The sequence below is a fragment of the Chaetodon auriga genome, chromosome 4, assembly GCF_051107435.1.
Source record: "Chaetodon auriga isolate fChaAug3 chromosome 4, fChaAug3.hap1, whole genome shotgun sequence".
Taxonomy (NCBI): domain Eukaryota; kingdom Metazoa; phylum Chordata; class Actinopteri; order Chaetodontiformes; family Chaetodontidae; genus Chaetodon; species Chaetodon auriga.
In genome coordinates this window covers 25,078,385-25,104,039 of record NC_135077.1, presented here as the reverse complement: position 1 = coordinate 25,104,039, position 25,655 = coordinate 25,078,385, and the positions used below count along the sequence as shown (strand labels likewise).

At 40.7% G+C, this 25,655-nt stretch overlaps 2 protein-coding genes across 2 annotated transcripts in view; one reads left to right on the top strand and one right to left on the bottom strand.

Annotated features, from left to right (window-relative positions):
* The window catches only part of chrna8 (cholinergic receptor, nicotinic, alpha 8), a 43,894-nt gene extending 28,711 nt beyond the window's left edge, over window positions 1-15,183 (top strand). Inside the window, exons 5-10 of the mRNA XM_076728031.1 lie at window positions 1,793-1,872; window positions 2,450-2,617; window positions 7,662-7,856; window positions 8,399-8,485; window positions 10,357-10,466; window positions 10,947-15,183. Of these exons, the coding sequence (XP_076584146.1) occupies window positions 1,793-1,872; window positions 2,450-2,617; window positions 7,662-7,856; window positions 8,399-8,485; window positions 10,357-10,466; window positions 10,947-11,537 (1,231 nt within the window). The 3' untranslated portion in view covers window positions 11,538-15,183. The remainder of the gene's footprint in view (window positions 1-1,792; window positions 1,873-2,449; window positions 2,618-7,661; window positions 7,857-8,398; window positions 8,486-10,356; window positions 10,467-10,946) is intronic.
* Window positions 15,184-20,953: 5,770 nt separating this feature from the next.
* The window catches only part of dnah6 (dynein, axonemal, heavy chain 6), a 60,729-nt gene continuing 56,027 nt past the window's right edge, over window positions 20,954-25,655 (bottom strand). Inside the window, exons 78-82 of the mRNA XM_076728205.1 lie at window positions 24,426-24,498; window positions 24,048-24,199; window positions 23,135-23,357; window positions 22,758-22,894; window positions 20,954-21,056 (exon numbers count right to left, since the gene is read on the bottom strand). Of these exons, the coding sequence (XP_076584320.1) occupies window positions 22,791-22,894; window positions 23,135-23,357; window positions 24,048-24,199; window positions 24,426-24,498 (552 nt within the window). The 3' untranslated portion in view covers window positions 20,954-21,056; window positions 22,758-22,790. The remainder of the gene's footprint in view (window positions 21,057-22,757; window positions 22,895-23,134; window positions 23,358-24,047; window positions 24,200-24,425; window positions 24,499-25,655) is intronic.

Here is a 25,655-nt window from a genome sequence, read left to right as displayed (position 1 = left end):
CATGTGTGCCACTGGTGTCTTGAATAAGTGTCCACATTTCTATAAGGTTCAGAAAAGAGTTTTAAATAATCAATCAATGTCATCCAGATATTTCTGTCTTAATTCGTCCTATCTTCATTTAAAATACTCACTTCTATATTAACCACGTCCTGCATTTTAATAGATTGTTTAAAATATAAGAAACTGCAGGTCTTTTTTTAAATGCTAATGATACCAAGTTAGTATGTGTGTAAGGTAGCTGTGTTCCAAACACTATTACAAGGCTAAATGCTAATTTAGATCATTTATTCTAAGCAATGGATAAGAGTGATTACTACTGTTCCAAAATATTCTCACAACCTTTTAGCTTTTCCACCCTCTGCAAAGTGAAAAGAGTGATTAGATTTAGATTATTGATGTAGCTGTTATAAATCTGCATAGGATAAAGCCTTGTCTTGTTATATGCCTCCTGGGCACAGTCCCAGTGCACTTTGCTAAAATTTATGTTCTACCTATCCAACAAAAAGCCTTCAGGAAGAGTTTAAGCATGCCCCTCACTTTCTCCTGCCGCTTGCAGTCTCATTCTGTAAGTGGTAGAAATGTACTAATGTAAAATAATAGATGATGGTATGAGTCAGGTTGTTTTGTCTGACTTTGGATGAGCACTCGGTTACAGTTCAGGATTGATAACAGCGTACTGAAAGGAATGAATGAATATTATACTACTTATGAATACATAAAAAAAATATATGCTACCATCAAACCAAGCCTTGTATTGATTCATTACTTCTGCCAAAGAGGTTATGTTTTTAGTCCGATACGACCATTTGTTTGTTTGTGTCTGTCATGCTAGAACCTCTGTAAGGCTGTACTTGATCTAAATGACAATGACAATGCTAACATACAGATGTTTAGCAGGTATGATATTTAGCATGTTCAGTGTATTAGCATGCTTATATTTGCTAATTAATACTAAACATAAAGTACAGAACAGACTTATGGAAATGTCATTAGTGTTGATGTGTTGTAGTGTTGAACTGAGGTATTGGACAAATTAACATTTGTTAATTAACATAACGCAGATTCCTATTATGAAAACAATAAATGTAGAGGGCCGCGTAGCCTCGGTGGAGAGACATGCTTTGGGAGTGCTTTTTATTTACTGAATACTCAGCCATTGAATGCACTTATTGGGGTCTTTTGAAACTCTGTCCACTCTTATTAAAGATACTCAGCTAGCCACGACTAAATTTTTTACATTTCTGACATGCTCCTTTTGATTGCAATGAATGCCAAAAAGAATCCCTAACATTTACAGTTGTGGTCTAAGAATGGTTATTTTCTGTCCTTTGGTACTTTGGGTCTTTGGGTTTCTCTCTGAAAGAACATTTTGGAAGTGGTGATGTTCAGGGGATCATTTTTGCTCTTGTGTGAAATGAGTAATTTGATGTGTCTGTAGTTTGTTTTTTGAGTGGACATAATCCCTGTCTGTTTGAAGGACGTCATGATGGCGGACAGGCATGTTTGTTGAAGATGATCAGTAAAATTAAACACTGTCTGTCTGGGTCTGCACTAATCCCTCTTGTCTCTACCTCTCTGTCACCTTCATTCTCACTTGCTGTTCATTGTCTGGGTTTTTCTCTTTGTATCTGTCTGTACTTTCGTGAGCTTTGTAACATCTGCTGCTTTTATTCCCCTTTCTGGCCTTTTCTCTCGAAGTCTTCTTTTAGAGGAGCGAGCCCCATGTTTGGGGGGCTTTGTCTTTGAATACTTCAATATTGTTTTACCATTATTTGCTCTTCTGTCCTTGCAGTGCTGATGAGAGGTTTGATGCAACGTTCCATACAAATGTGTTAGTGAATGCTTCAGGATCCTGCCAGTACATCCCACCAGGTGAGACATTCACTGCATTACACATCACACATTATATTTCACCAATAGCTCAGTTTCAGTTTCATTCATCAACTCTATTTTATCACTGTATTTCCATTACTTATGGTTGTTCTTACAGTATCCTCACCATCATTAGCATCGTTTCACATTACAAGTGTTGAGATCATCACTGTCTGTAGAAACATCATTAACACAATCATCATCATCATCATCATCATCATCATCTTCCTCATTCTGGACTCGCAAACTGAAAGTTCCACCTTTTCCATGGTTTTGGTGATTTGCAGGTTTCAGCTTTGTCAAAAATTTAGGGGCAAAAAAAGGGCAAAATTTTGAGGAAAAGTGAAAAGTTTTCAGACCCCACAGTGTCATATAGAAATCATATTTTTCTTTTAAATGATGCTTTTAGGGACTGAATTTGGTGTATGATGTGTTACATGATCAGTAGAAAAATGACTGACAAGACAACAGACCATCCATGTCATCTTGATTTAAGGGGCCATTTTCAAAATGTGTCACCAAAAACTATTGAAAGCGTTCAGTGCTGAAAGTAGATTTCTCCAACACGTCTCTCCAGGCATCCTGAAGAGTACCTGCTACATCGATGTACGGTGGTTCCCATTTGATGTGCAGAAGTGTGACCTGAAGTTTGGCTCCTGGACCCACAACGGCTGGCTGCTGGACCTCCAGATGATGGATGTCGACATCTCTACCTACATACCCAACGGGGAGTGGGATCTTGTAGGTAAGAAGAAGAACAGACCCTCCTTTTCTCAAAATGTGTGGGTTTCTGACAGGAGTAACAGATGTATCATTATCTGCTTAGTGAAGAGAGCATCGAGCAGTTAAGAGCAATGAAATGTCAATCACAAAGTATTTGGGTGATGACTGGGTATGGATGAATCTGAAACGGAATCTAGATTGACTTAATCACTGAGAATAAGTGAAGAAGTTGCACAGTGACATAAGAGGGATAAAGATGAGTTGTGAGAGCTGATGTGATGATTGACTGAAAGCACTCCCAATATTTGACGGATGTGTTTGAGCAGCAAGTTGTGAATTCCCTCAGGACTCTGAGAGACTCTGACAGGCTGAGACAGACAGACTTTCAGCATTAGCCCAGCCCTTCATGTCATATTTCAGGGTGTTAGACAGCCAGTCAGTGTTACGCAGCTCTGACAGCAGGTGTTTCAGGGATGTCAGTTTCCTGATACGATGCTGTTCTCTCTGACATTTTCCTGTCTATCAGTCCTGGTTAAAGAGTGCTACAGATATCCTGGAGTATATTGCTGCTGTTTAGTACAGCAGTATCAACACAGCGTCTTCTGTCTGATCAATTGTTGAACTCACACCAAATTTACACCATTTATTGTTTTATATGTATTTATTTGTAAGTTGATAAAGTCCTTTAGGTAGTTAGTATCTGATAAGCTATTGTTTCTAATGTGAGAATTGGAATGGAGCAAAAGGTTGATTGGCTGCCATGTGCCAAGTGTTTTTTGATAGACATCACATGGCATGGTTGAGATATGTATATATATATATATATATATATATACACACACACACACACACACACACACACACACACATACATACATACACATATATATATGTCATTTATACGTATGTATATGTATATATATATGTTTGTCATTTTGGCAAAGACACTTATTCACTTATTTACCATGCTGGCTGTTTCTGCCTGTTTCCAGTCTTCATGCTAAGCTAAGCTAATCATCTCCTGGCTTTACCTTCATATTTACTGCACAGACGTGACATTGGTATCGATCTACTCATTTAACTCTTGCCAAGAAAACAAACAAATAAGTAAACTTGCCAAGGTGTCAGACTATTCCTTCAACATTTCAACTTTACAAAAGCAGGACATTTCTCAATTTTTCAGTGGCTCACTACATTCTTATTTGTGTGCAATGTTCTGTCTTGGTATTTCTCTAACTGTCATAATGCCTCTCACTTTATCTGTCTCTTCCAAAGAAACAAAGCAGGAGGAAAAAGGTCAAGTTCAACATGAGACAGTAAAGATAATAAAGCATCTAGATGCCTTCTCTCTGTTTTCTTTTTTCTTCTCCTCTCGTTTTTTTTTTTTTTTTTTTGTTAGTTTGTTTTTTTCTCCTCTTCATCTCTTCATGTGGAAATGAAGGGTTCACAGCAGCTCTAACCCAAGTTTGGGTGTTAATCAGGGGCCAACAGAAAAATTCACATTCACAAACACAAACATACTTACACACAAAGTGAGCTGTGAGTGTACCCAGCTGGCTGGGGGAATAAAGGAGGGGGCCATGGGTGTGTGTGGTGACAGCTGGCCCAGGGATGGTTCACTTAGTTCAGGCACAGCCAGGCGGCAAGCTGGCCAAGAACACACACTGTCCTGGTGCTTCAGAACATACCCATGCCAACACACACACTCACATGGATGCACACACACACACACACACACACACACACACACACATGCACGCACCCACACACGTGCATCTGCACAATGCATCAATTGTGTCTGCAATCCATCAAATTAATAGATGGCTGACAAAGGCTATTCGTCTTCAGCGTTCAGGTGACAAAGTTTCAATGAAATTAAAATGAATCTGTGTAATTAATTTAGAATTGAATTTTTTAAAGGAATGAACAGTTTCCACACACACACACACACACACACACACACACAAACGCACAGGCACACATATGCACAAACAGACGACAATCAATTTTTTGTGACATCTCACCCCAACTCACCCACTGTTTTTTGCTTCAATCAAGGAGAAAATGATGTGCATGAAATTAATTAAAGTCACGTTTATTAATCATCTCGGTACACAGTAGCTCTCATAAACACAAATACACACACATTTTTGGACTTACGTGACTCTGACATATGTGCTGTTTGTTAATGGCTAGCCAAGACCATTCAAGTTGTCATTAATAGCAGTTTCTTATATTTCCTATTGACATACATCATACTGAATAAAAGACTGTAAACAATACAGTTTCTGCTGACATGAGTTAATCATGTGAGGACAAAAGAAGGATTCACCTCAAAATTGACTCAAAATTAAGATGTTAGTCATTCACCTTGTGTTTTTTTTTTTTCATTTGTTTTTTTCTAAGTTAAGAAAACTCATCAGTCTGTACTCTGTGTGCAACTGTTAGTTCTTCCAAGGTTATATTGTTTTCTGTTGTTGATCTGATGTACAAGGCACATTACTTGAGTAAATATACCTGAAGCCAGGCCACAGGGATAGACATTCGGGATCAGTAAGTGAGTTAGGATTGGTTCTAGAGATGCAGTTTGAAGTTAACACAAAAGTTAAAGGCTGTAAAGCTCAGTTTTTAATGCACTGAAAGCCTGTACTGTAGCACAGAAGGATTGTGGGAGTTTGCAGTTGAATTTAAAATACTTTAGCTGGTCGACAAATCACACACTGGGACTGGGACCAAATTACATTTCTGACATGCTTTCTACATACAAGGATTAGGTCTTGTGACTCAGGTCTACACAAAATAATACACAAAAGATGCATTTTGTTGCTGTTACATGTACTTGGAAGAACAGCCCTGATGATCTCAGAAACTGTCCAAATCTGACCTCACAGCTGTGTGAAATCTTATAAATGGCCTCAAGTGATGTCACTGGAATCAGCATTAGTTGGGGCTGAAGAACAAGTTTGAAAATGGAGAAATTCTGGGGGCATGGAGTTAGACAGAAATGAGCTTGCCAGACCTCTGTAGCTTTTCGCCTCTGCTTGAGGCTTTCAGCACATGACTACATTAACGTCTACTGGCATAACACACCCAAAACTGCGACAGAACCGGTTGAGTTGTATTGTGGTTAACGTAGGCACCAGATTTTGACAAGGAAAAACAATGCATGTTAAAAAAGGACGATATTTCTGGTTCTACTGCATCGATTTTGACAATTTTTTAAAAACCTTGTGAGTCTGACAATGACATAGGAGTGCAGTGCTGAACTGCAAAAAAACAATACCCACATCCCCATATTTCCAATGAAAAGATATTGGTTGCTATATTTGTTCCACCTGTTTCCACATGGCTGTAAAGAGATCCATTCCAAAAGCAATTTCACTGTGGGTGATGGGAGACAAAATCCGCACTTGTGTTTCTGTGTAAAAATACACTCTGAAACTCAGCCTAAGTTAAAATTTAGCTTCAGCAGGCCGAGTTAAACAAATCAAGTGGGTATCTTCTAAAATGACAGACCTTTTAGTTTTAAATTCCCTCTCGTGCTTCCACAGACAGCATTTCCTAACTGAGCCACAGCAGAGGGACAGCAACACAAAGAGGGAATTTAACACTAAGAAGTTTGTAACTTAATACCCGCTTGAAAAATACCCACTTTACATTTGATTAAGCCTGCTGAGGCCTCATATTACCTTTAGCTGAACTTTAGAATGAATTTTGTCCCCCATCACTTACTGTACATTGAAATTGCTTTAGAGAGGGATTTCTTCACAGGCTGTGTGAACAGAACAAACAACTACAGCCAACAAAAAATTTTGTTTGACTTGCCACTCAATATGAAATGTGCTGTATAGATAAGTGGCCTTGCCTTGCTTTGGCCTTGTTGCTGCAGTTGGGCTGTAAAGTCTATTGACACATTGGTTATGTAGTCCAATTATACAGATCCAGTAAGTACAGATTCTGAACACAAAGACTGCTCTCCAAAAGGTGGCAATTTTGAAATAACAAAAGCTTCTCTGTAGAAGACATATTATTTCTGACTCAAAACATTTGACTTGGAATCTCTGCCTGTCTGCTTAGGTAACAGACCACAATAAGCTGTACTTTAAAGTGATTTTAGATCAGCAAAAATGTTTTGTTTTTGAAACGATGTTCAGGAGATTATTGTTTTATATAAAAGATTGCATCATGGCATCATTGTATTATGTACAGTATTCATTTAGGTAAGAGTACATGTGCTGTTTTTCAGGGACAAGCTGCTTCACGCACTGTCTGTTTATGGCAAAGTCCTAATCCTCCTAAAATAACAACATCTTCCATATCTGTGCTCGGTTAAAGTCCAGAGTTTTACCTTCAGATACAAAAAAATGTAGATGTCACGGCATAGTTTAATTTTAGGACTGATTTTAAATCCATAAGCTGTTGTCCTGTATAAGATGTAATAACATGTTTGCTTGTAGTGAACGGTGTCAGTACCTGTCTTAAAGGCACACTGACAGCGAGACAGGGAAGCATTTATCATTTCATTTTTTCCTTTCCATCCGAGGATTCAACTCAGTGACCTTCTGACCACAAATCTCCTTGTTCAGTCATATTTGAACACAGAACACACTACCACTTATTGATTTTATCTCCCTGGAAGCGTTCAAAGCTCTGACAAAAAGCAGCACAAGTGAAGAGTGCTATTGCTACTCCTGAGCTGAACTGTGTTATTCTGGACAGTGTCTGTCTGTTTTTAACGTGCATTTCTTTAACTGTCCCTTGTGTGCGATCTTGGCCAGATCCCCCTGAAAAAGTGTTTTTAATCTCATGAGACTATCTGTTTAAACAAAGGTTGCACAAATAGATGCTACCAATAAACATTGCATTTATTCTTTTTTGTTAATCCTCTCAGCCGAGCACGCTAAATTTAAAATGGTGTTAACATTGAAAGCAGTAGCCACAGCTACACATTAATGGCTTCATTATTATTATTCAGGCAAGCAGAACTGAGAACTGGACCAGTATTTTATAGTTGTGTGTATTTGACCTCTAATTGACACGTTTCCGCCTGTTAATTTCTCCCTCAGGTGTGCCGGCTAAGCGTAACGAGCTGTACTATGACTGCTGTAAGGAGCCCTACCCTGACGTGACGTTCACTGTCACCATGCGCCGCAGGACACTTTACTATGGCCTCAACCTGCTCATCCCCTGTGTGCTCATCTCTGGTCTGGCCCTGCTGGTCTTCCTGCTCCCTGCTGACTCCGGAGAGAAGATCTCACTGGGTACAGGGCAGAACACACACACACACACACACACAGACACACACACGCACAGACAGAGGGACAGTGATTCATGCTTATAATCAGACATGCAGACAAAAATGTATCTCTCTTCACTGCTTTGGTGATCTCAGCCCGCCAGGTCCAGACGCTCTTGCTAACCCGTCCATTTGTCATTGCTCTATGCTAATGCTGACATTATGGCTGTGAATTGGCATTTGTTTTGGATTTTATTCATGAGCAGATTAATGAAAGCTCCATTATAAACACAAAAGATAATCACCCGCACCTCAAAATGCCAGCTCGTCTCAAAATGCCATTCAGTGAGACAAGGTCAGTGTAAAACATACAACGGCAAGTAATCCCCTGAGGGTAGGAAATGAGAGCGAACAATCCAAAATAAATTCACGGCTGTTTTCACCTAGTTTGAAGCGACCAGCTGCATTTTGAGTACTCTCCAGTCACCATTTAAGAGAAAGCTAAACTGTGGTGAGGGAGTTTAGCCTCTGTGTTTCTGCTCACGTCTCTGTCTGCTGTCTTTCTAGGCATCACAGTGCTGCTGTCTCTCACAGTGTTCATGTTACTGGTCGCAGAGATCATGCCTGCCACTTCAGACTCTGTTCCTCTGATTGGTAAGACACTTTTCTGCTCAAATAATCAGTCATTTTGGTGATGCTTTGACTGAGAAAAAGAAAGAAAAACAAGGAAGATGGATCACAGAGTGATTAGTTATTTGTGATAGACATGAACTGTACTTCTAATAATGTGAAATGCATGTTTAAAACAAGAGTTAGATGAGAATGTGTCTGTACGGTAAATATAAAACTAGAGTTAGCAGCCTGACTGGACGGGGACACAGCTAGCATGGCTCATTCCAAAGGTGGAAAGATAAATCTCTAAAGCTCACTAAGACGTGCTGGTAGATGTTTTTCAACCTTCACGCAGAGCCAGCTGCTAGCTGTTTCCGGTCTTAATGCTAAGCTAAGCTCCTGGTTCCAGCTTCTGGCTTCAGTTACTTCTTCTTGTTTCTGCATGTTAATGAAGCACAAAGCTCCAGGATAACCACACAGATTTCTTGCAAAGTGAAACATTTCCATTGACTTTTCATTCAATTGTTCCACCACATAGAAAAATATCCCCCATGTTCTGTTCAAACACAACTTGAGAGCGGCATCGATCTTCTAACTTTTAACAAGCACAGTGAATAGTATTTCCCAAAATGTTGAACTATGCATTTAAGATGCTACATTTAGCCTGTCTGGTATAATGGAATGAAACAATGCAGAATCTAATGTTCTGCACTAAAGGTATAATATGGAACATGTCTAAAAATGACTAGACCTGTATGTTATCTGTATTTTGTTGAGTTGTGTACTTAAATTATCCCAAATGTTTCCAACAATGTTTGAACCCAGAGAAATCCATAACTTGACTCAAGGTAATGGTGCTTTTATTTGGTTGCCTCCCAAAGGTGTCATATCCTGGTAGTACATAGTTGCTATAACTTCCAGTGAAACGCAGGAAACACCAGATGATGCGTCAGAGAGCTGACCTTCACTGGGAAGCTATAAACACATGGGCGACAGGCTGCAAAGTGCTACAGCATGGTTGGTGGGTCATTGGGAGTTTTTCCTCATTTATTAGCAGTGCAAAATAAAATAAAATAAAATAACTTCACACAGCAGACTGACTCACCAATATGTTGTGGTTGAGACGGGGAGGGGCTGGGTGTGGGAGGCTGCCGAAGCAGGATGTGAAAGATGCTCTCAGTGTAGGAGACGAGCAGAGCCGCACTGTATAAGGTCATACTGATACAGACCAGAGGAGACAAGGCAGCCAGCCATGAGATGGGAGAGGAGGCTGCAGACAGAGATGCTGCTCAGTGCCATTTGGCAGCTCAGTGATGTAAAACGAAGCCATTAGCAAATTCGCATTTATTGGAGTACACATATTAACACATAGCAGATGGAGCAGAACTGATAGATTGAAGACAATAATAAATGCTCCTCACCGTTGACTCTGACAAGATTTCCTATAGCTCCAATTACACTTTGACATGGAAATGTATAAGGAATAATTGGATTGGTCCACCTTTCTGTGAGGTCGCTGGATGAAGATGAAAAATTGCTTCTTTCTTTTAGAGGGGAATATCGCTCATGTTTGTGTGTATGATGGTGTATGTGGACGGGGTATCGTGCTTGTCTCCACGCATATGTTATGTTTTTCATGTCTCTGTAGCTTCAGTGCCTTCCAGCAGTGTATGAGTTTTGGTTGGCTGGTGTATTAGGAAGCAAAATGTTAGTCATCCTCCTGCCAGCCCCTGTGGGGTTAGGACCTCAGGTTTGTTGACAGGGATAAACTCTCCACTGACTAACCAACCGACTGGCTGATTTAGCAGCAGTTCTGCCAAAATACTTACCCTCATGAGCTTTTCATTTAAAATTCACTGGTCAATTTCAGATAAGAGGCTATGATTGTTTTTCTGTGTTCTCCTCCCCTTCAGCTCAGTACTTTGCCAGCACCATGATGATTGTGGGCTTGTCTGTGGTGGTAACAGTCCTGGTGCTGCAGTTCCACCACCATGATCCGCATGGAGGGAAGATGCCTAAATGGGTAAGTTAACCATCATTTTTAAACCCAATAATGCATTATTTTCAAATAACCACATGACTTGTACATATTGGTACACTCAAGTACTCATCTAGGCTGCTACTATGTTATTGCCCCATTTGTGGGAGGAATGAAGTGACGTTCATTCAAACGTTGATAAAGGCTGTGTCAACACAAACACAACCGTTATTTAAAGCACTTGATCAGAGCAAGATTATCCACTTTGAACCATACAGTTATTCAGAAACAATGCACTGCATGGAAACCTCCCCAGCTTCAAGTCATCCATTATTTACTGTAAGCTCATGGCACATTGTGCATCAAATGCAACACTGGCAGAAGTGGGATCAGGGAGTAAAAGTTCTATTTTTCTCTGTATTTCTATCTTCTTGCCTCTCTCTCTATATTTCATTCAACCATTCATATCTTGGTGTGTAACTCACCATCGTTAATCTGTCCACCTTACCCCATCTCTACATCCAGGTCCGAGTCATCCTTCTCAACTGGTGCGCTTGGTTTCTCCGCATGAAGAAACCTGGAGAGGAAAACAAAACGGCAGTGAGCCCCCCAAACTACAAGTACCCCCACCCTCCTCCTCACCATATCAGCACCAGCAGCATTCAGATGAGCGCCATCCCAGGACAGGCGTCCAACCAGTCAGCCACCACCAATGGGAACATGAACATGTACTTCGGCTACCACTCGATGGGCACAGACAACCCTGCTTTCCCACCGAGCACTGATTCAGGTGTGGTGGTGTGCGGCGGTGGAGGAGGCGCTGGCGGCCATCCCAACGGCACCTCCCAACATGACATCCACTCAGAACAGGTGCAAACTTTGCTGCTGGATCAGGTTCCGGAAATTTCCCGGATCCTGGAGGAAGTGCAGTACATTGCCAGGCGCTTCCGGGACCAGGACGAGGGAGAGGCGATCTGCAGCGAGTGGAAGTTTGCGGCGGCAGTGGTGGATCGGTTATGTCTGGTGGCCTTTTCGCTCTTCTCCATCATCTGCACCTTCACCATTCTCATGTCAGCTCCCAATTTCATTGAGGCTGTGTCCAAAGACTTCACATAAGGCAGATCTCCTCCTTCGCTGAGAGGAAGAAGAGCAGCAAAGCTAGCATTAGAAATCCTGACATGATTAGAACTGGACCACACAAGCCTCCCTGCCACAGCTACATGAAGCCACGCAAGATGGTGTTGTTACAAGTCACAGTACATCACAACCAAACCTTTCCCTCAGTCTGCACACATTTCTTATTGGTATGTGGTTGTGTGGAGTTATTCCCTTTCATGGTGGCTCTCTTAGGTAACACACACACACACGCACAATATGCCACGTAGGAAGTTGAGGCTACATGCAGTAGTTAATGATGTAGAAACTCATACTAATGCATATTTCACTGTATCCCCGCTGACATCATTTACCTGCCACCACTTCGTCTTCACGTCTCATCAGAAAACTGTTGACACTCCTTCCCTTCCACGTCTTCGTTTTCTGCTGCTTAAGTCAACTCTTTTCCACTTCCTGTCCCCTCTGCAGCACTTCTCATCTTCTAGAAACGTCTTCAGCAGTTACATACAGTGCAGTCATAGAGCTCAACGAACAGTTTTAGAACTTGCTTTTTCAGGCCTGTATTCTAGTAATGCTAGGTTTTTGTATTTTGTAAATAAATCTACATCTTACTTTATAAATGTGGTGACGGTGAGATGAAATCTTTTTTATGTTGATGACTTTACTGAGTGACTGACACGTTAAACTCATAGCACCGTTCATCACACTTGTCTTCTTTTCACCAGAGCTGCCACTGATGATTATTTGGATTTTAGATTCATCTGCCACTTATTCTTCTCAATTACTCAATTAGTTGTTTTTGTATATAAAACATCAGAAAATAGCGAAAAGTGCATTATAATATCCTAGAGCCCCAGGTGACATGTTCAAATTGCTCATTTTATCCAATCAATAGTTCAGGTGGAAAAACAGCAAATGTTTGGCATTTTTGTTTGAAAAATGAGTAAAACGGTTCATTAATCATCAAAATAGTTATCAATTAACTTCCTCAGAAGGGATATCCCAACATTTCTCTTCACTTCCATCCCTTGTCCTAAACAATGCATTCAGTGTGGTTAGCATATGATACACTCCGGCTATTTGCAGATCACTCACATTCATTCACAATGCATTTATCTTTTGAGAATAATTCAGTATTTATCTGATATACGTGCTAGTTACACAATTTGTTGCTGTGTTCTGAGGAAAAACTCACAATGAAGATCAAAGCCGTCGTGATTGAAAGACAATATTTGTTCTTGTGAGGGATTTTCAAATGATTCTGGAGGGACATCACCCCAGCAGAGATGCATTTGGCACTAATCTTTTATAGCACCGAGTGCTTTGTGTTTTTACTCTCTAATACTCAGCGAAAGGCAAACACTTTCTTCTCTAATCTCCAGCAACAACATGCAACAAGGATTACTGGGTGACCTTATGTAACAGATTTGTGTTAAACCTTGTCTCTTCTCACCAACCGAGCGTCCCCTCTGATCCTCAGTGGTAGAGGCCACATGTGAATTTTCACTTTTACGCATGCAACTCACAGACCTCTACAACTTAGCTCTTGGCCATTTTAAGTGGAGTGGAACCGAGGGAGAATGAAAACAACAAAATACAGTCCACTGTGTGACTGCTGCTGAAATGGAATTCATGCTGTTACAGTTAATCAATGGGCCAAGTGCAGACAAATAGCTGCCTCCCACTGACTGGCTTCCATTCACTCTATGACTGCAAGACTGTGAAACATTTAAATGTCATATCCACTCATAATGGACAGACAGGAAAAAGTGAAGCCAATCTTGGCTGAAATGCACATGCAATACTCCACAGTTTGAGTTTCCTTCATTTTTGATCCACAAATGCAGTTTTAATCAGGATTCAGTCATTTTACACCTATGTCCAACCAGGAATATGATTATTAGTATTACAAATATGGTCATCTTCTTTATTACAAAAATGTAATGTAATTATATCAGAGCCATTTCTACCTAACAGCAAATAAAGTCGTTAAAATCAGCTTCACCTTTACCAGCAGCAACATTTAACTGATGAACACATTAATGCATCAGTAATTATTGTACAATAATATAATATGCATGATTATGAAATGGGCCCTTCTGCACAATGAATAGTTTTACTTTTGGTACTTTGAGTATATTTTGATGCTAACACTTTTGTACTTTTAATTTGAATGCAGGAAATATACTTATAGCAGTGTATTTCTACACTGTGGTACTGTTACTTTACTTAAGAACAAGATCTAAGTACCTCTTCCACCTCTGCCACTCACATGTATAGAGCCAGCATACAGTTAGCTTCGTATTGAGACTAGAAACAGGGGAAGCACTCATTAACACAATTTGTTGTTTTACACTTGTGTGTTTGCATGGTTAAACAAAGAAGCTATTAAATGTTAATGAGTGAGCTTCAGTTCTGTAAAGAACAACCAGCAGCTGGTTAAAGCGATCACTACAAAGACTGGAAACAGAGGGAAACAAGAGCTAGATTAAAAGATCAATACCACTCCCATGTCTAATGGTAAATGTGAAGCAACAGCATCCACAGTTCACTTAGCTTAGTCAGGAAGCCAGGGAATAACTGGTGAGCTTTAGAGGTGCTGGAGGGCAGAGTGGTTACTTTTGGGCAGAGCCAGGCCAGTTCTTCACCCCTTTTTCCAGTTAATATGATAAGATGTCTGGCTGCTGACCTCATATTTAATAAACAGGCATGAGAGTGGTATCATTTTTTTCATCTAACTCTTGGCAAGGAAGCTAATAAGCATATTTCCCAAAATGTTGCACTGTTCCTCTAATATTGGTCCATTTGTCATTCCACATTGTGTAGATTGTAGAGTAAGTTGTAAGGGTTACAGCAGGTGAAGACTGAAATCCAAAAAGACGGAACGCTGATGATCAGAGTGAAAAAAAAACTGTTCAAACCAGTGCTGAGTTTGTTATTTTGTCAAAGTTCGTGTGGACAGAAGTGGGAGAGGGGTCTGAGCCGCTTTAAATATGTTGCGTAACAGATGGAGGAATAATGTAAAACCACGATCCCTGACTCATCTTGGAGAATATAACAGTGGAGATGTAATGACTCATATGAGATGTGGAATAAGACTTGTTATCAACATAGATGTGACTTGGACTGACAACTGATAAAAGCCAGTTCTGTAGATATTTTGTGAGATAACCTGACCCATTTCTGTTGTTACTCACTCATGTTGATGACTAGTCAGCATATGTTTTTCATGTTAGAAGCATTCATGGCACTGAAAGTGTTCAAAGTGTGTCTAATGAATGAATGATGGGACCTGTCAAATGAGTCTGTGCTGAAAATATGAAGAGAAAATTAGGTATTCAGGGTAAAAGACATTCTGCAGTTCCTGAGTCAAAGCTACGCTGAGGCTAAAACCACATCTGACTCAGACAGCAGTGCAGCAATGTGAAATTCTGTGGCTGAAATTGAAAAGTACATGTCAGGTGAGGGTTTGACTGTTTGCTTTTGCCATACTATCACCAGCTTTTTTTTTTCTTTTTAAATCACCAGTGTTGTATTTTTGTCTGTGCCTCTCTGCTCAGTATTCTTTCTCTTTTTTGAAGGATGTACATAAACGCTCACTGTACATGACTATTTTGAGAAAAATAAAGGAGAAATGTGAACATAACTGGTATTTGAGTGGCCCATTCACTAAATAATACACACAAAAATGCTTCCATTCACCAAAGCTGTCAGACGAGCCTCATCATGGGTTATGTCAGGGTCGCTGTGGCCAGTGTAGCAGATGGTGTCATGACAGCTTGTCTACTGATTAATCACTGCCTGCTTCTGCCATAGAAATGTGACGCTTCACATCTTAAAAAAAAAACATTAACTGACAGAAAACTGTTAAATGTTCATTTTTCTCACCAAAAGCGTTAAAGTTTTAAAGTAGTTTGATGACTTTGCCATAAAAACTTAGCTATAGCTGGTAGCTGGTTAGCTTAGCTTAGCATAAAGACTGGGGAAAAAAAACGCTAGTCTGCTTCTGTCTAAAGGTTACAAAAGCCTCCGACCGGCACCTCTAAAGCGAGACTCCGAGAAGTCACAAGCTAGCTGTGTCCACCAGTTTCCAGTCTTTGTGATAAGCTAAGCTAACGAGCTGCTGGCTGTAGCATCATACTTGGCATTCTAAAACTCGCTTATTAACTCTGTATTAACTCTAATTGTGTTAAATTCCTTCCTCTTTGTGCTTTGCTAAACTAAGCTAACAGTCATGTGGCTCTTGCTCCATATTGAATGGACATCTCCAACAGAAAATCTTAAACCAGGCAGCTCTCCGTTGTTTTGTTACACATTTTCCATCTTTGAACACTGTCTAATACTTAAGAAGGAACTTAAACTATTCATTTGATTCTATATATTTTGTCGCACACCCACTAAATCCACAAACATTCAGGCTTTTTCTTGCCTTGGGAACAGTATTTCTAGATTGTATATGTCGGTGGTTTCTGTTGTTAATTTGCTTTTTAGGAGTAGTTATATGTGTATGTGGCCAGATATAGTGGTGTTAGAGTTTAAGGGGAAGTTTTCAGACTACTGCACAAAGTTTTTAAGCTTCTCTGCAGAGCTAACCCACACACTGCAGGTTAACATGAACTCAGATATGTGACCACGCATGAGTGAGACCTCAGCCAGCAAGGCTCAGCAACCTTTCTCATTTCCCAGCAGGAATGAATGACTGAGATAGACCAAGTCGGGAGGGATCTAATCTCCTTACTGCCTGCAATATTAGTTAAGACATCTGGCAGCTCACACACACATGCACAGGGACACACACACAAACACCAAATGCTGCTCAGCAAAGTAATGACATGTTCAAATTGGTCAAATCTAATCTCAGGCTTCACTACATGCAGACAGACAGCTAGCTGTTGGTGGCTGGAATTGCACCACACAGTATCACACCATGCAAACACACACACACGCTCAAAGCCTTCATTTGCCATCAGGCTGAGCTGGCATAGACAGTGTCCCCAGACAAACCCTCCCTGTAGACTGTCACGGTACTGCTTCCCCTTTTCTGGTCCTGAGATGGAACAGACCACCTGGGTTGGTGTAGGTGGAGGGTGAGTTATTCAGTTGTGGTGAATAATGTAACATAATGTAACACTGTTGGTACCAGGTCAACTGGAACAGATCTCCATAGGCTTTGTTCAGTTCATGTTAAGACCGCACACCTGCCCCTCCTGTGGTCTATATGGTCATTCACTTTGTGGAATAATTGCCTGCACGCACTTGCCCTTCTGGTGTTTAGGTAGGGACTCTATAGCTAGCTAGCTGACTGAAGGTAACAAAGACTGCCTATTAGCATTGCTAAAGCTGACTAGTTAACATTATATTTCATTTGCTTTGATCTGTACAAAAAACAAGTGTAAAAGAACAATTTGTGGGTTCACAGCTGGCTATGTGTGGCAATCTGTAACTATTTCTCTCTGTTTCCAAGCTTTATGCATGTCAACCAGCTGCTGGTGATAGCTGTGATTAGAAACAGGGTTATATACTGGAGTATTACACTGGGGTCTCTGGTCATTGGTTTTATGCTAAGCTAACCAGCTTCTGGCTGTAGCCTCATATTTAATTTACAGACATGAGAGTGGTATCCATTTTCTTATTGAAGCCTCAGCAAGAAAGTGAATAAGCATAATATACAAGTGCACATGTGCATGTCAATCTGTATGATGACTGAAATGACTACCAGTGGATTCAAGGTCAGAAATAGAGTCCATGGAACAAGACCAGGTAAGGTTGAGGAAGGCCAAAGATGATGGCCAGAAAACTATAATCCTGAAACTTGCGTGTCATTTCGTCATTTTTTTTTTCTAAAGGATACGGATTGACTCTCAGGATAACCCTTTTTGTTATTACCATATCAAACATGAGGGCTTGTTGTACAGCTGGGTGAAGAGTCAAAGAGTAGTTGCAGTAACCCAATAGGTTGTTTGCAGATGACATCACATTGCTTTTTTGTTATGCTACGAACTGCAGATAGACGGCCAGAAGTGATTTTCTGCATAGGAAACATGTTAACAAACTGTCTGTTTTGCATTGTTTACAGTTGCTCAGACCAATAAAATCAAGAAACCACAAAGAGCTTTTATTAATTACAAAATGTTGTTGTTCATAAGGTGAAAAATGCAAGAAACTGACTGAAAAAAATGGCTTGTTAACTGTTTGCAATCAGGAGGAGCAGAGTCGGCTAATGGTGGAAGTGGTGTAACATTAGCTATTTTAAATCTATGGTGATAGATTTAATGTAATACCTACAAGCTACACAACTAACAGCGGACTTTTGCGAGTGGTTAACTAAGCAAACAACCACAACGTAAACGTCAACATTTAGCACCGCGGCGCTGCCAGAGGTTAGCTGTCATAAAAACATCATCCCAGAACCTCTTGAGCTTGGAGTAAGAGAGATGACCGAGGGTCCTATCACCCAATTTACACTTCTCACATGTAGCTGAGACAGAAGGAGAAATTCTGTTCAGTGTGGTCTTTGAAAGGTGCAGCTGATGGATGACTTTAAACTGAATGAGTTGAAGTCCTTAATCTATGCCTCTTTAATGTGGAGAGAAGGGTTTGCCAGAGAAAGACCACCAACTATGAAATTACATGTTTGGAAGGAGAGATTTTAGTCATAAGGTCATAAAAGTTGTGTTGTTGCCTGACAAAATTTCTAATTTGCAGATACCATAAAAAAGTGACAAGGAAGGAAATCAAATTCCACCTGAAGCAGAGCAAAGGATGCAATGTAGGGATCCTTAGTAGTAGACAGACAACGGACATTTACGAGAAACTCAGCACACCTGTTATTTGCTTTACAATCTTAAATTAGTTATGCAAAAAATGAAGCCACATCCTTCAGTTCTTTGATGGCCATCTGGGACCGCTCAGGCTGCTACTCTGAGCAGCCACAGCCTCAGCATAATTCCAGAAAAAGCATGCCCTGGCATTACAGGCCCAATAATAATGTCAGACGACAGGAAAGCCCCAGCCACCTTGACCTGTGGGCTTCTGTAAGTGCGCCTTGGAAATGTGGGGAGGCTTGATAACCCAGATAAAGGGCACAGAAAAATGACCCAAAAAAACCCCATTCTGCGCATGTTTCAACTGCATGGCTTCAGAGTAGAGTGCACAGGGTGCAGCTCCTACACCTACCTGCAGTCCAGACTTGCCTGCCTGAAATTGTGTTGTGTATTCTCTTTAATGCATTGTCTTTATCTTTATTTTCATCCTTATTCTATATTAGTTTTACTGTCATCAAGTGGATTTTATTCTCCATTTTATTTGACATTCAGTTTTTATGTCCGTTCTGTGTTTTCTATGTGAAGCACTCACTTGGTGCATGTGATTGCTTTCTTGTGAAGCACTTGATCATTATCAAGAATGGGAAAGAAAGAATTTCACCTTCAAAATGTCATTAGTGTCCTCAGTTCCCAAATGCTTACTGAGAGTTGTTAAAAGAAAAGGTGATGTAACACAGTGGTAAACATGCACGTCTCAACTTGTTTCAACTGTGCTGCAGGCATCAAATTTAGAATGCGTGCATATTTATAAAGTTAATCAGATCAAATCAGAATCAGAATCAGATATACTTTATTGATCCCCTGAGGGGAAATTGTTATCTATCTATCTATCTATCTATCTATCTATCTATCTATCTATCTATCTATCTATGTATAACAAAATCTATATATTATCAATATGTACAAATATATATTGAAAAAGTCCAAGGACCATTCAGAGGGAGGAGTTGTACAGTTTGATGGCCACAGGCAGGAATGATTTCCTGTGGCGTTCAGTCGTGCATTTTGGTGGGATGAGTCTCTCATTGAAAGCACTTTTGTGTCTGACCAGCACATCATGAAGTGGGTGTGAGACGTTGTTCAAGATAGTCTGTAGCTTAGTCAGCATCCTCCTCTCTGACACCACCGTCAGAGAGTCACACTCCATTCCCACAACGTCACTGGCTTGGTGGATCAGTTTGTTGAGTCTGTTGGCATCAGCCTGCTGCCCCAGCCTGCAACGGCACAGAGAATAGCACTAGCCACCACAGACTCAGAGAAAATCCTGATCATAGTCCGGCAGATGTTGAAGGACCTCAGTCGCCTCAGAAAATAGAGACGACTCTGGCCCTTCCTGTAGAAAGCATCAGTGTTCTTTGCCCAGTCCAGTTTATTGTCAATATGCACCCCCAGGTACATGTAGTCCTCCACACTGACCCCCTGGATGGAAACAGGGGTCACCAGTGCCTTGGTTCTCCTCAGGTCCACTACCAGTTCCTTAGTCTTTGCCACATTGAGTTGCAGATGGTTCTGCTCACGCCATGTGACAAAGTTGTCCACAGCATCCTTGTACTCCCATATTATCCCATATTATCTGTAAATCCCATATTATCTACAACTGTTAATGGCTGGTCATCAAGAGCAATGTTCTCTGTTAGCGTCAGCCAATTCCCTGGACTCTGCGTTGCATCGGTTCTTCTGGTGTTATATCAAATTTCTTGGTAAAGGAGTGCCACTGGTGGAAGTTTGAATAAAATCTATAACAGCTGAATAACCTGTGTGACCTAGACACTCTAATTTGATGCAAACACTGAGTACTCACACATTTTCTGCTCAGCTCAAATGACTGCTGTCAGCATCATTAAACCAAATTGTAAATCAATGCAGCGAAAGCACAAGGATGGCCAACTGCCAATCTGTGCTTTTCATCATTACAAACATGTCGATTAGTTGTAAAATAGTCATGTTAACAGCTGTTTCATCAACTATGGACACACTTTTTATCCCCCCTCTCTTAAAAAAACACAACACAAACAATTTCCTTTGGACCCATCTGTTTCAAACATCAGCCATGTCCTCTTCCCTCTGACTTACTCCACAGGGATGAAAGTGTGTGTGAGATGATAAAACATTGTTAATCTGGTTTCAGAGTGACTGGGGCATGTAATCTTATTTGGTCCCATCAATCCCTTTCCTCCCTCTTCATTATGACTTTTATCCTACTAACAGTACAGTACATTCACGGTTATTCATAGTGCATAATCTTGGCTTATGAAAGGATAGATCAGGAGAAAGGAGGTTAATAAAGGAGGTTAGGAGGTTAGTGGATGCTGCTGTTGATACAAGAGCTGCAGAAAATCATGCATCTGTGAAGCCGTTTGTGCAGTCACTGTGTACGCATCAGTAGGAAGAACCGTACAAAATTAAAAATTAACTGAACTGGATCACTGTGCTTTCCCAAGGCAAGGAAAAAAAGCAGGATTTTATTAGTGCAGAAACTTATTCAGGTGCAGTAAGTAGTCAATTTTCACTATCCCTGATTAAATCTGTATGAAGGTGAGATTAATAAATGGAAAGGTTTCACCTCTAAAATGACATGTTGTGATGGTGTGTATTTAAAAGCCCCTGCAAAGCCACACAACTCATCACCATTTACAGCTTTAGGGAAGCCTTTACATGGCATGGACCTCAGCTGCCTCTGCTACAGATCCCAACCCTGCACAAAAATAGACAGAGTACGTTATTCTAATAACCAAAGCGCATGAAGGTCTGTGCATGTGGGACAGTGAAGGACAGAGGAATGGATATGGAAGATGACAGATACTGGCAAAGTGAGAGTGAATGATGAAGAGTTGCGAGGAGAAATGGGCAATCAGGTAGAACCTCATGGCAAACTTGCCGTGACTCATTTTTTTTCTCTTTCAGCTGATGTTTGCAATGAAAAAAGAAAGAAAAACTCATCATATCTCCACTACATTTAAGCACATTATCACTGTATCTTATTTTGAATAGTGTGACTACACTTTACACAATTTTATGATACTTTGTCTTAGTTTTAGTTTCAATGTGCAAAACTCATAACGCTACAAGCCAAGGTAAACACTAAAGCACATGCCAAGTCCTCAGAATGCAAACAAGTGACTGAAATATCAATAAGGTTTGGTGTCGATCTATTTTGTGGCGGATACAGAACAGAAAACATCAACTGAGGCAGTCAAGTGAAATCAGTCATCATTTTGTTTGTATAATTTACTGTAGTTGGACTCAACAGTTCAGCACCTACATCTACAGCAATGCATTTTCAATGAATAAAATTTAGATTTTCACAGATCATTTTACTCCACATCATTTCAAAGAACGACTTCTGCTTAAAATACACATTTTTGTCTTTTTGTGATGTGTATAATGTTTAGAAAAGGACCACTGCATCTTGTGTTTTGATGAGAATTACTTATTGTCTGATATCAATACTTGATAACAACAAGTTTTAATTTTGTGTGCTGTGAGGGAAAAAGTAGTATGATAGCATTTTGTGTTCAGAGTTTTGCTAATTGAAACTGTTGAGAAAAACAAGTTGTGCCATCGTGAGCATGAGATACTGCAGTTTTTTAATTTTATCTGTGCTGCTCTTCTCCAGGATGATGTTAAATATAATGTTTACATTCCCGGTCGTGTGTGCCACTACTGAAGCAGTAAGGTGTGGAGGAGGCAGAGTATGTGTGTGTGTGACAGAGAGACAGAGATTGAGTGTGTCTGCACAATGTCCCAGTGCTGCAGTGGGTATACTTAATGAGTCTGAAGAGCCATATTTTATGTGTTTGCACTGCATGCCCTAAGTGACACAAATAGGCTGCTGATGTGCGTGGGGGTTGTGGCGGAAACATTTCATCATTTGATGATCATCACTCCTTCTCCTGTCTCAACTCATCCCTCTCAGCTATCCTGTTTTTTTACTCCCTTTGTGAATCTGGCCACCCATCTCTGTTCATCCATCTACTGTACCTATTCTGTCGTCCATCCCCCCGTCTTTTCTCTCCCCGAGGCTACATGTGTACTGTAAATTTCATTCATCCAGTGACTTACTGCACAGCAGGAATGCAGCTCTCCAGTATGGAAGACTAGTACATGGAGTTTACATCTTTGAGATGTGTGTCTCATCCTCAAAGATCTGGATGTACTCATCAAGTGCCAACTGGATGAGACTTTTTTGCAGCATATAACTGATATTAACCTCCGTGAATACACAAATGTACTAAGGAAGCAGATCAGTCAGGGGAAGCTCACTCGTGTTTGTTACACTGTATGTGAAATAAGTGCACGTTCAGCTCAAGTCATGTGTGTGAAAAACTTTATGAATAATTCCACAAAAGCTTCAACGCTACGTCAAGGTAGTACATAGAGAATGCATTTCACTTACATTTAAAATTCATTGTTGTCCTTTAATTAAGTCTTAATCATCCAGCTGGCACAGGAGAGCAGAGGCCTTTGATATCCAATAGTCGCTGGGTTGCTTGGAGGGGAGCATTACTGTCACAACAAAATTAGTTGAGTGACCTGGAGGGGGACAGAAATGAAGGGTGAGGGGAAAAAGTCAAATCTAAGTAACTATCCATTACAGTGCTAAATGGTGGAAGAGATTGTTCTGGACACCAAAACCCTCTAAAAAAAAATTAGGCGTACATCCAAAACAACAAGCCTGTGCCTGCTCATGCAGTATAAAATGTAAATACCTTCAAATGTAAAACTCTAAAGTGTAACCCAGTATGTGGGTGAGGGACCCAGGATGTACTGTACCAGTGGTGGACAGAGTTCCGGCTCTGGCTGAGGTCTTGTACAGAGGAGCGTGGTATAGGTCAGGCTCAGGCACATAGTTCCGCTGTGGCTCAAAGTGCACCACTGGCAGCATGGCGTTCATCACTCGAGGCAGCGCATCCTCAATCACCATGCTGTCATCGTCCCAGCGACTGGAATCCATGAACATACCGTGCACGAGCACGCCGTCCTCTGGCTCTGGTAACTGGATTTCCACAAATGAGATGGAGGTGAAGATAGATATTCACAGCGATCACTTCTCTCTTTTTGATGAATTGCTGTCTCCTGTGTGGTGCACAGTATGCGTTAACAATGTTCAGATCATCACTGCTCCTTTTAGAAGCTGGGTTACCAACAGAGACATAACAGTGTCTTTGCTTTGTAGAATCTTTATACAGCCACAGTACCAAAGCTGTATGGATTTCATTGTCATAGCAGAGACCTGTAGAAGAGCTGGCAGGATGGTTTAGTGAGGTCACATCACATCTGGATGGGCTGGATTGTCCAGTGCAAAAGTATTTGTGGGACACTTTAGGGGAATATGCACAATACTTATTTAATTTCTTTGCAAGACTTTGATACCACTCTCATGTCTGTACAATAAACATGAAGCAATTGCCAGCAGAGGGTTAACTTAGTTTAGCACAGAGACTAGAAATAGTGAGAAACAGCTAGGCTGGCTCTGTCCAAAGATAAAAATGTGCACCTTTAGTTTGTAATTCCCATTTCTAATTAGTATGTACAAACCAAACCAGAGTGTGAAAGCACCATATTTTTTTACAGGACGTTATGTCTAGGACTCTTTCTTGGCCAGATGCACGAATTGGGGGTGCCCATGTCTGAAATAACGTTATGGGAACAACTAGATTTAACAGAATGCCCCCCTTTCAAGTACCTTCTCATCCATGTCCAGTTTAGTGTTGTTGGGCAGAGTGCGTAGAGCCTCACAGACTGCTGCCTGGTCTCTGTACACTGGCACCATGTTGAAACGGAAGTTGAGCTCATCAATGGGCAAATTGTAGTGCCTGGCATGATTCTGAAGCACCCCTACAGGCCGGCAGGTAAAGGAGAACATGAACAATATTTCATCAAGTTCTTATGCAAGATCTAACACGTCAATAGTGGCAACCGTGGATATTGTTGAGCTGTTTGGAGCTAATGGCATTATTTTGATGTGTATTTGAAAGCATAGTTAGCGTGAAACTTGCCTTGCTGCTACAGTTCATTAAAACATTAAAAACATGGAAGATATTTTGGTTCTGCTGTGTTTTACCAGTGAGAAAGCCTTGAGGGAAGAAGAATCCTGAGATCCAAAAAGATTTGGGCTGACCACGCGTGATCCAAGTCTAGCAAGACAGAGAGAGAGTAAGGGATGTAATTAAAATGTGTGCACGTTTAAATAACTTTTTTATGGGTTGTGTTCAGTGTTTAACAAGCCATGATGCATTACAGGCATCTTTTTACTTATGGGACCTGAAAGTGACTCAGTGACTCCACTTTGACAGTGAGGTGGAGTCTCTCTTCTGAGGTAGTGAGCATGTGCAGTCTGACTCAGCGGCTACCCATCACTTTATGAACTGAGACAACTCTCCCGTTTGTCCCCTTTTTTATGTGTGAGTGTGTGTGTGTGTGTGCATGTAAGAGTGATTTTAAGTGATTGTGCAACACACATGTTCAGACCAGTCTCACGGAAGAGCAGCTTAAGTCAGGGGAGATGAACCAAATGCTGAAAGAGGGTGTACAGGGAGAGAAAGAGAGATGGTCTGTGCCGCTGGGAAGAACACAGAATGTTCATGTGTTATTAGCGCTTTTTGTCTTGATGAGAAAACACACACAGGCACACAAACCAGTATGCATGGAGGGAGCTCTCTGTCATGTCTGTGTGTGAGAGTCATTGATACAAAGAGATTTGAGCCAGAAGGAAGAGAATCCTATTATCATAATTTTGATTCATTTACATGCTTGTCCATTATCTTTATTGAGCCAAAACAGGCTTTAAACAACCTATCTATACAGCTCAATGTCAGCAAGTGCATTATGGCTGATTTATAGTTCTGCACTTAATCCACACGGAGCCAAAGCTCATCGGTGTGAGCATTTACTTGTGTGCTGGTGTTTCTGCATTCCTCAGCAATTCCTCTGCCAAATATGAGTTGGCTGTGGGATTCTATGTCACTGTGTTGAGTTTCTTCATGTACTTTCTTTGTGAAGATCAAACAACAGCAACTGAGAGGGAGCAGATAATGAGCGGGTGAGTTTTCTGTGCCTGTCTGGCCACTGAAAGTCATGGACGAGGAAATGTATTTCTGATATTTTCAGATGTCAGCAGGTACATTTGGCAATTTTTTGCGGTCTGCAACCATTTATCTCACATTAGTGTATGAACAGTATGCCTGTAGACATTACTCAGTGAAGGAAATGAGGTGCTACCAAGCGAATCAATCATAGGTGTTCTGGTCTGTGTCTTTACATTTCTAGGGAGGTTCACATCAGACCACAGTGT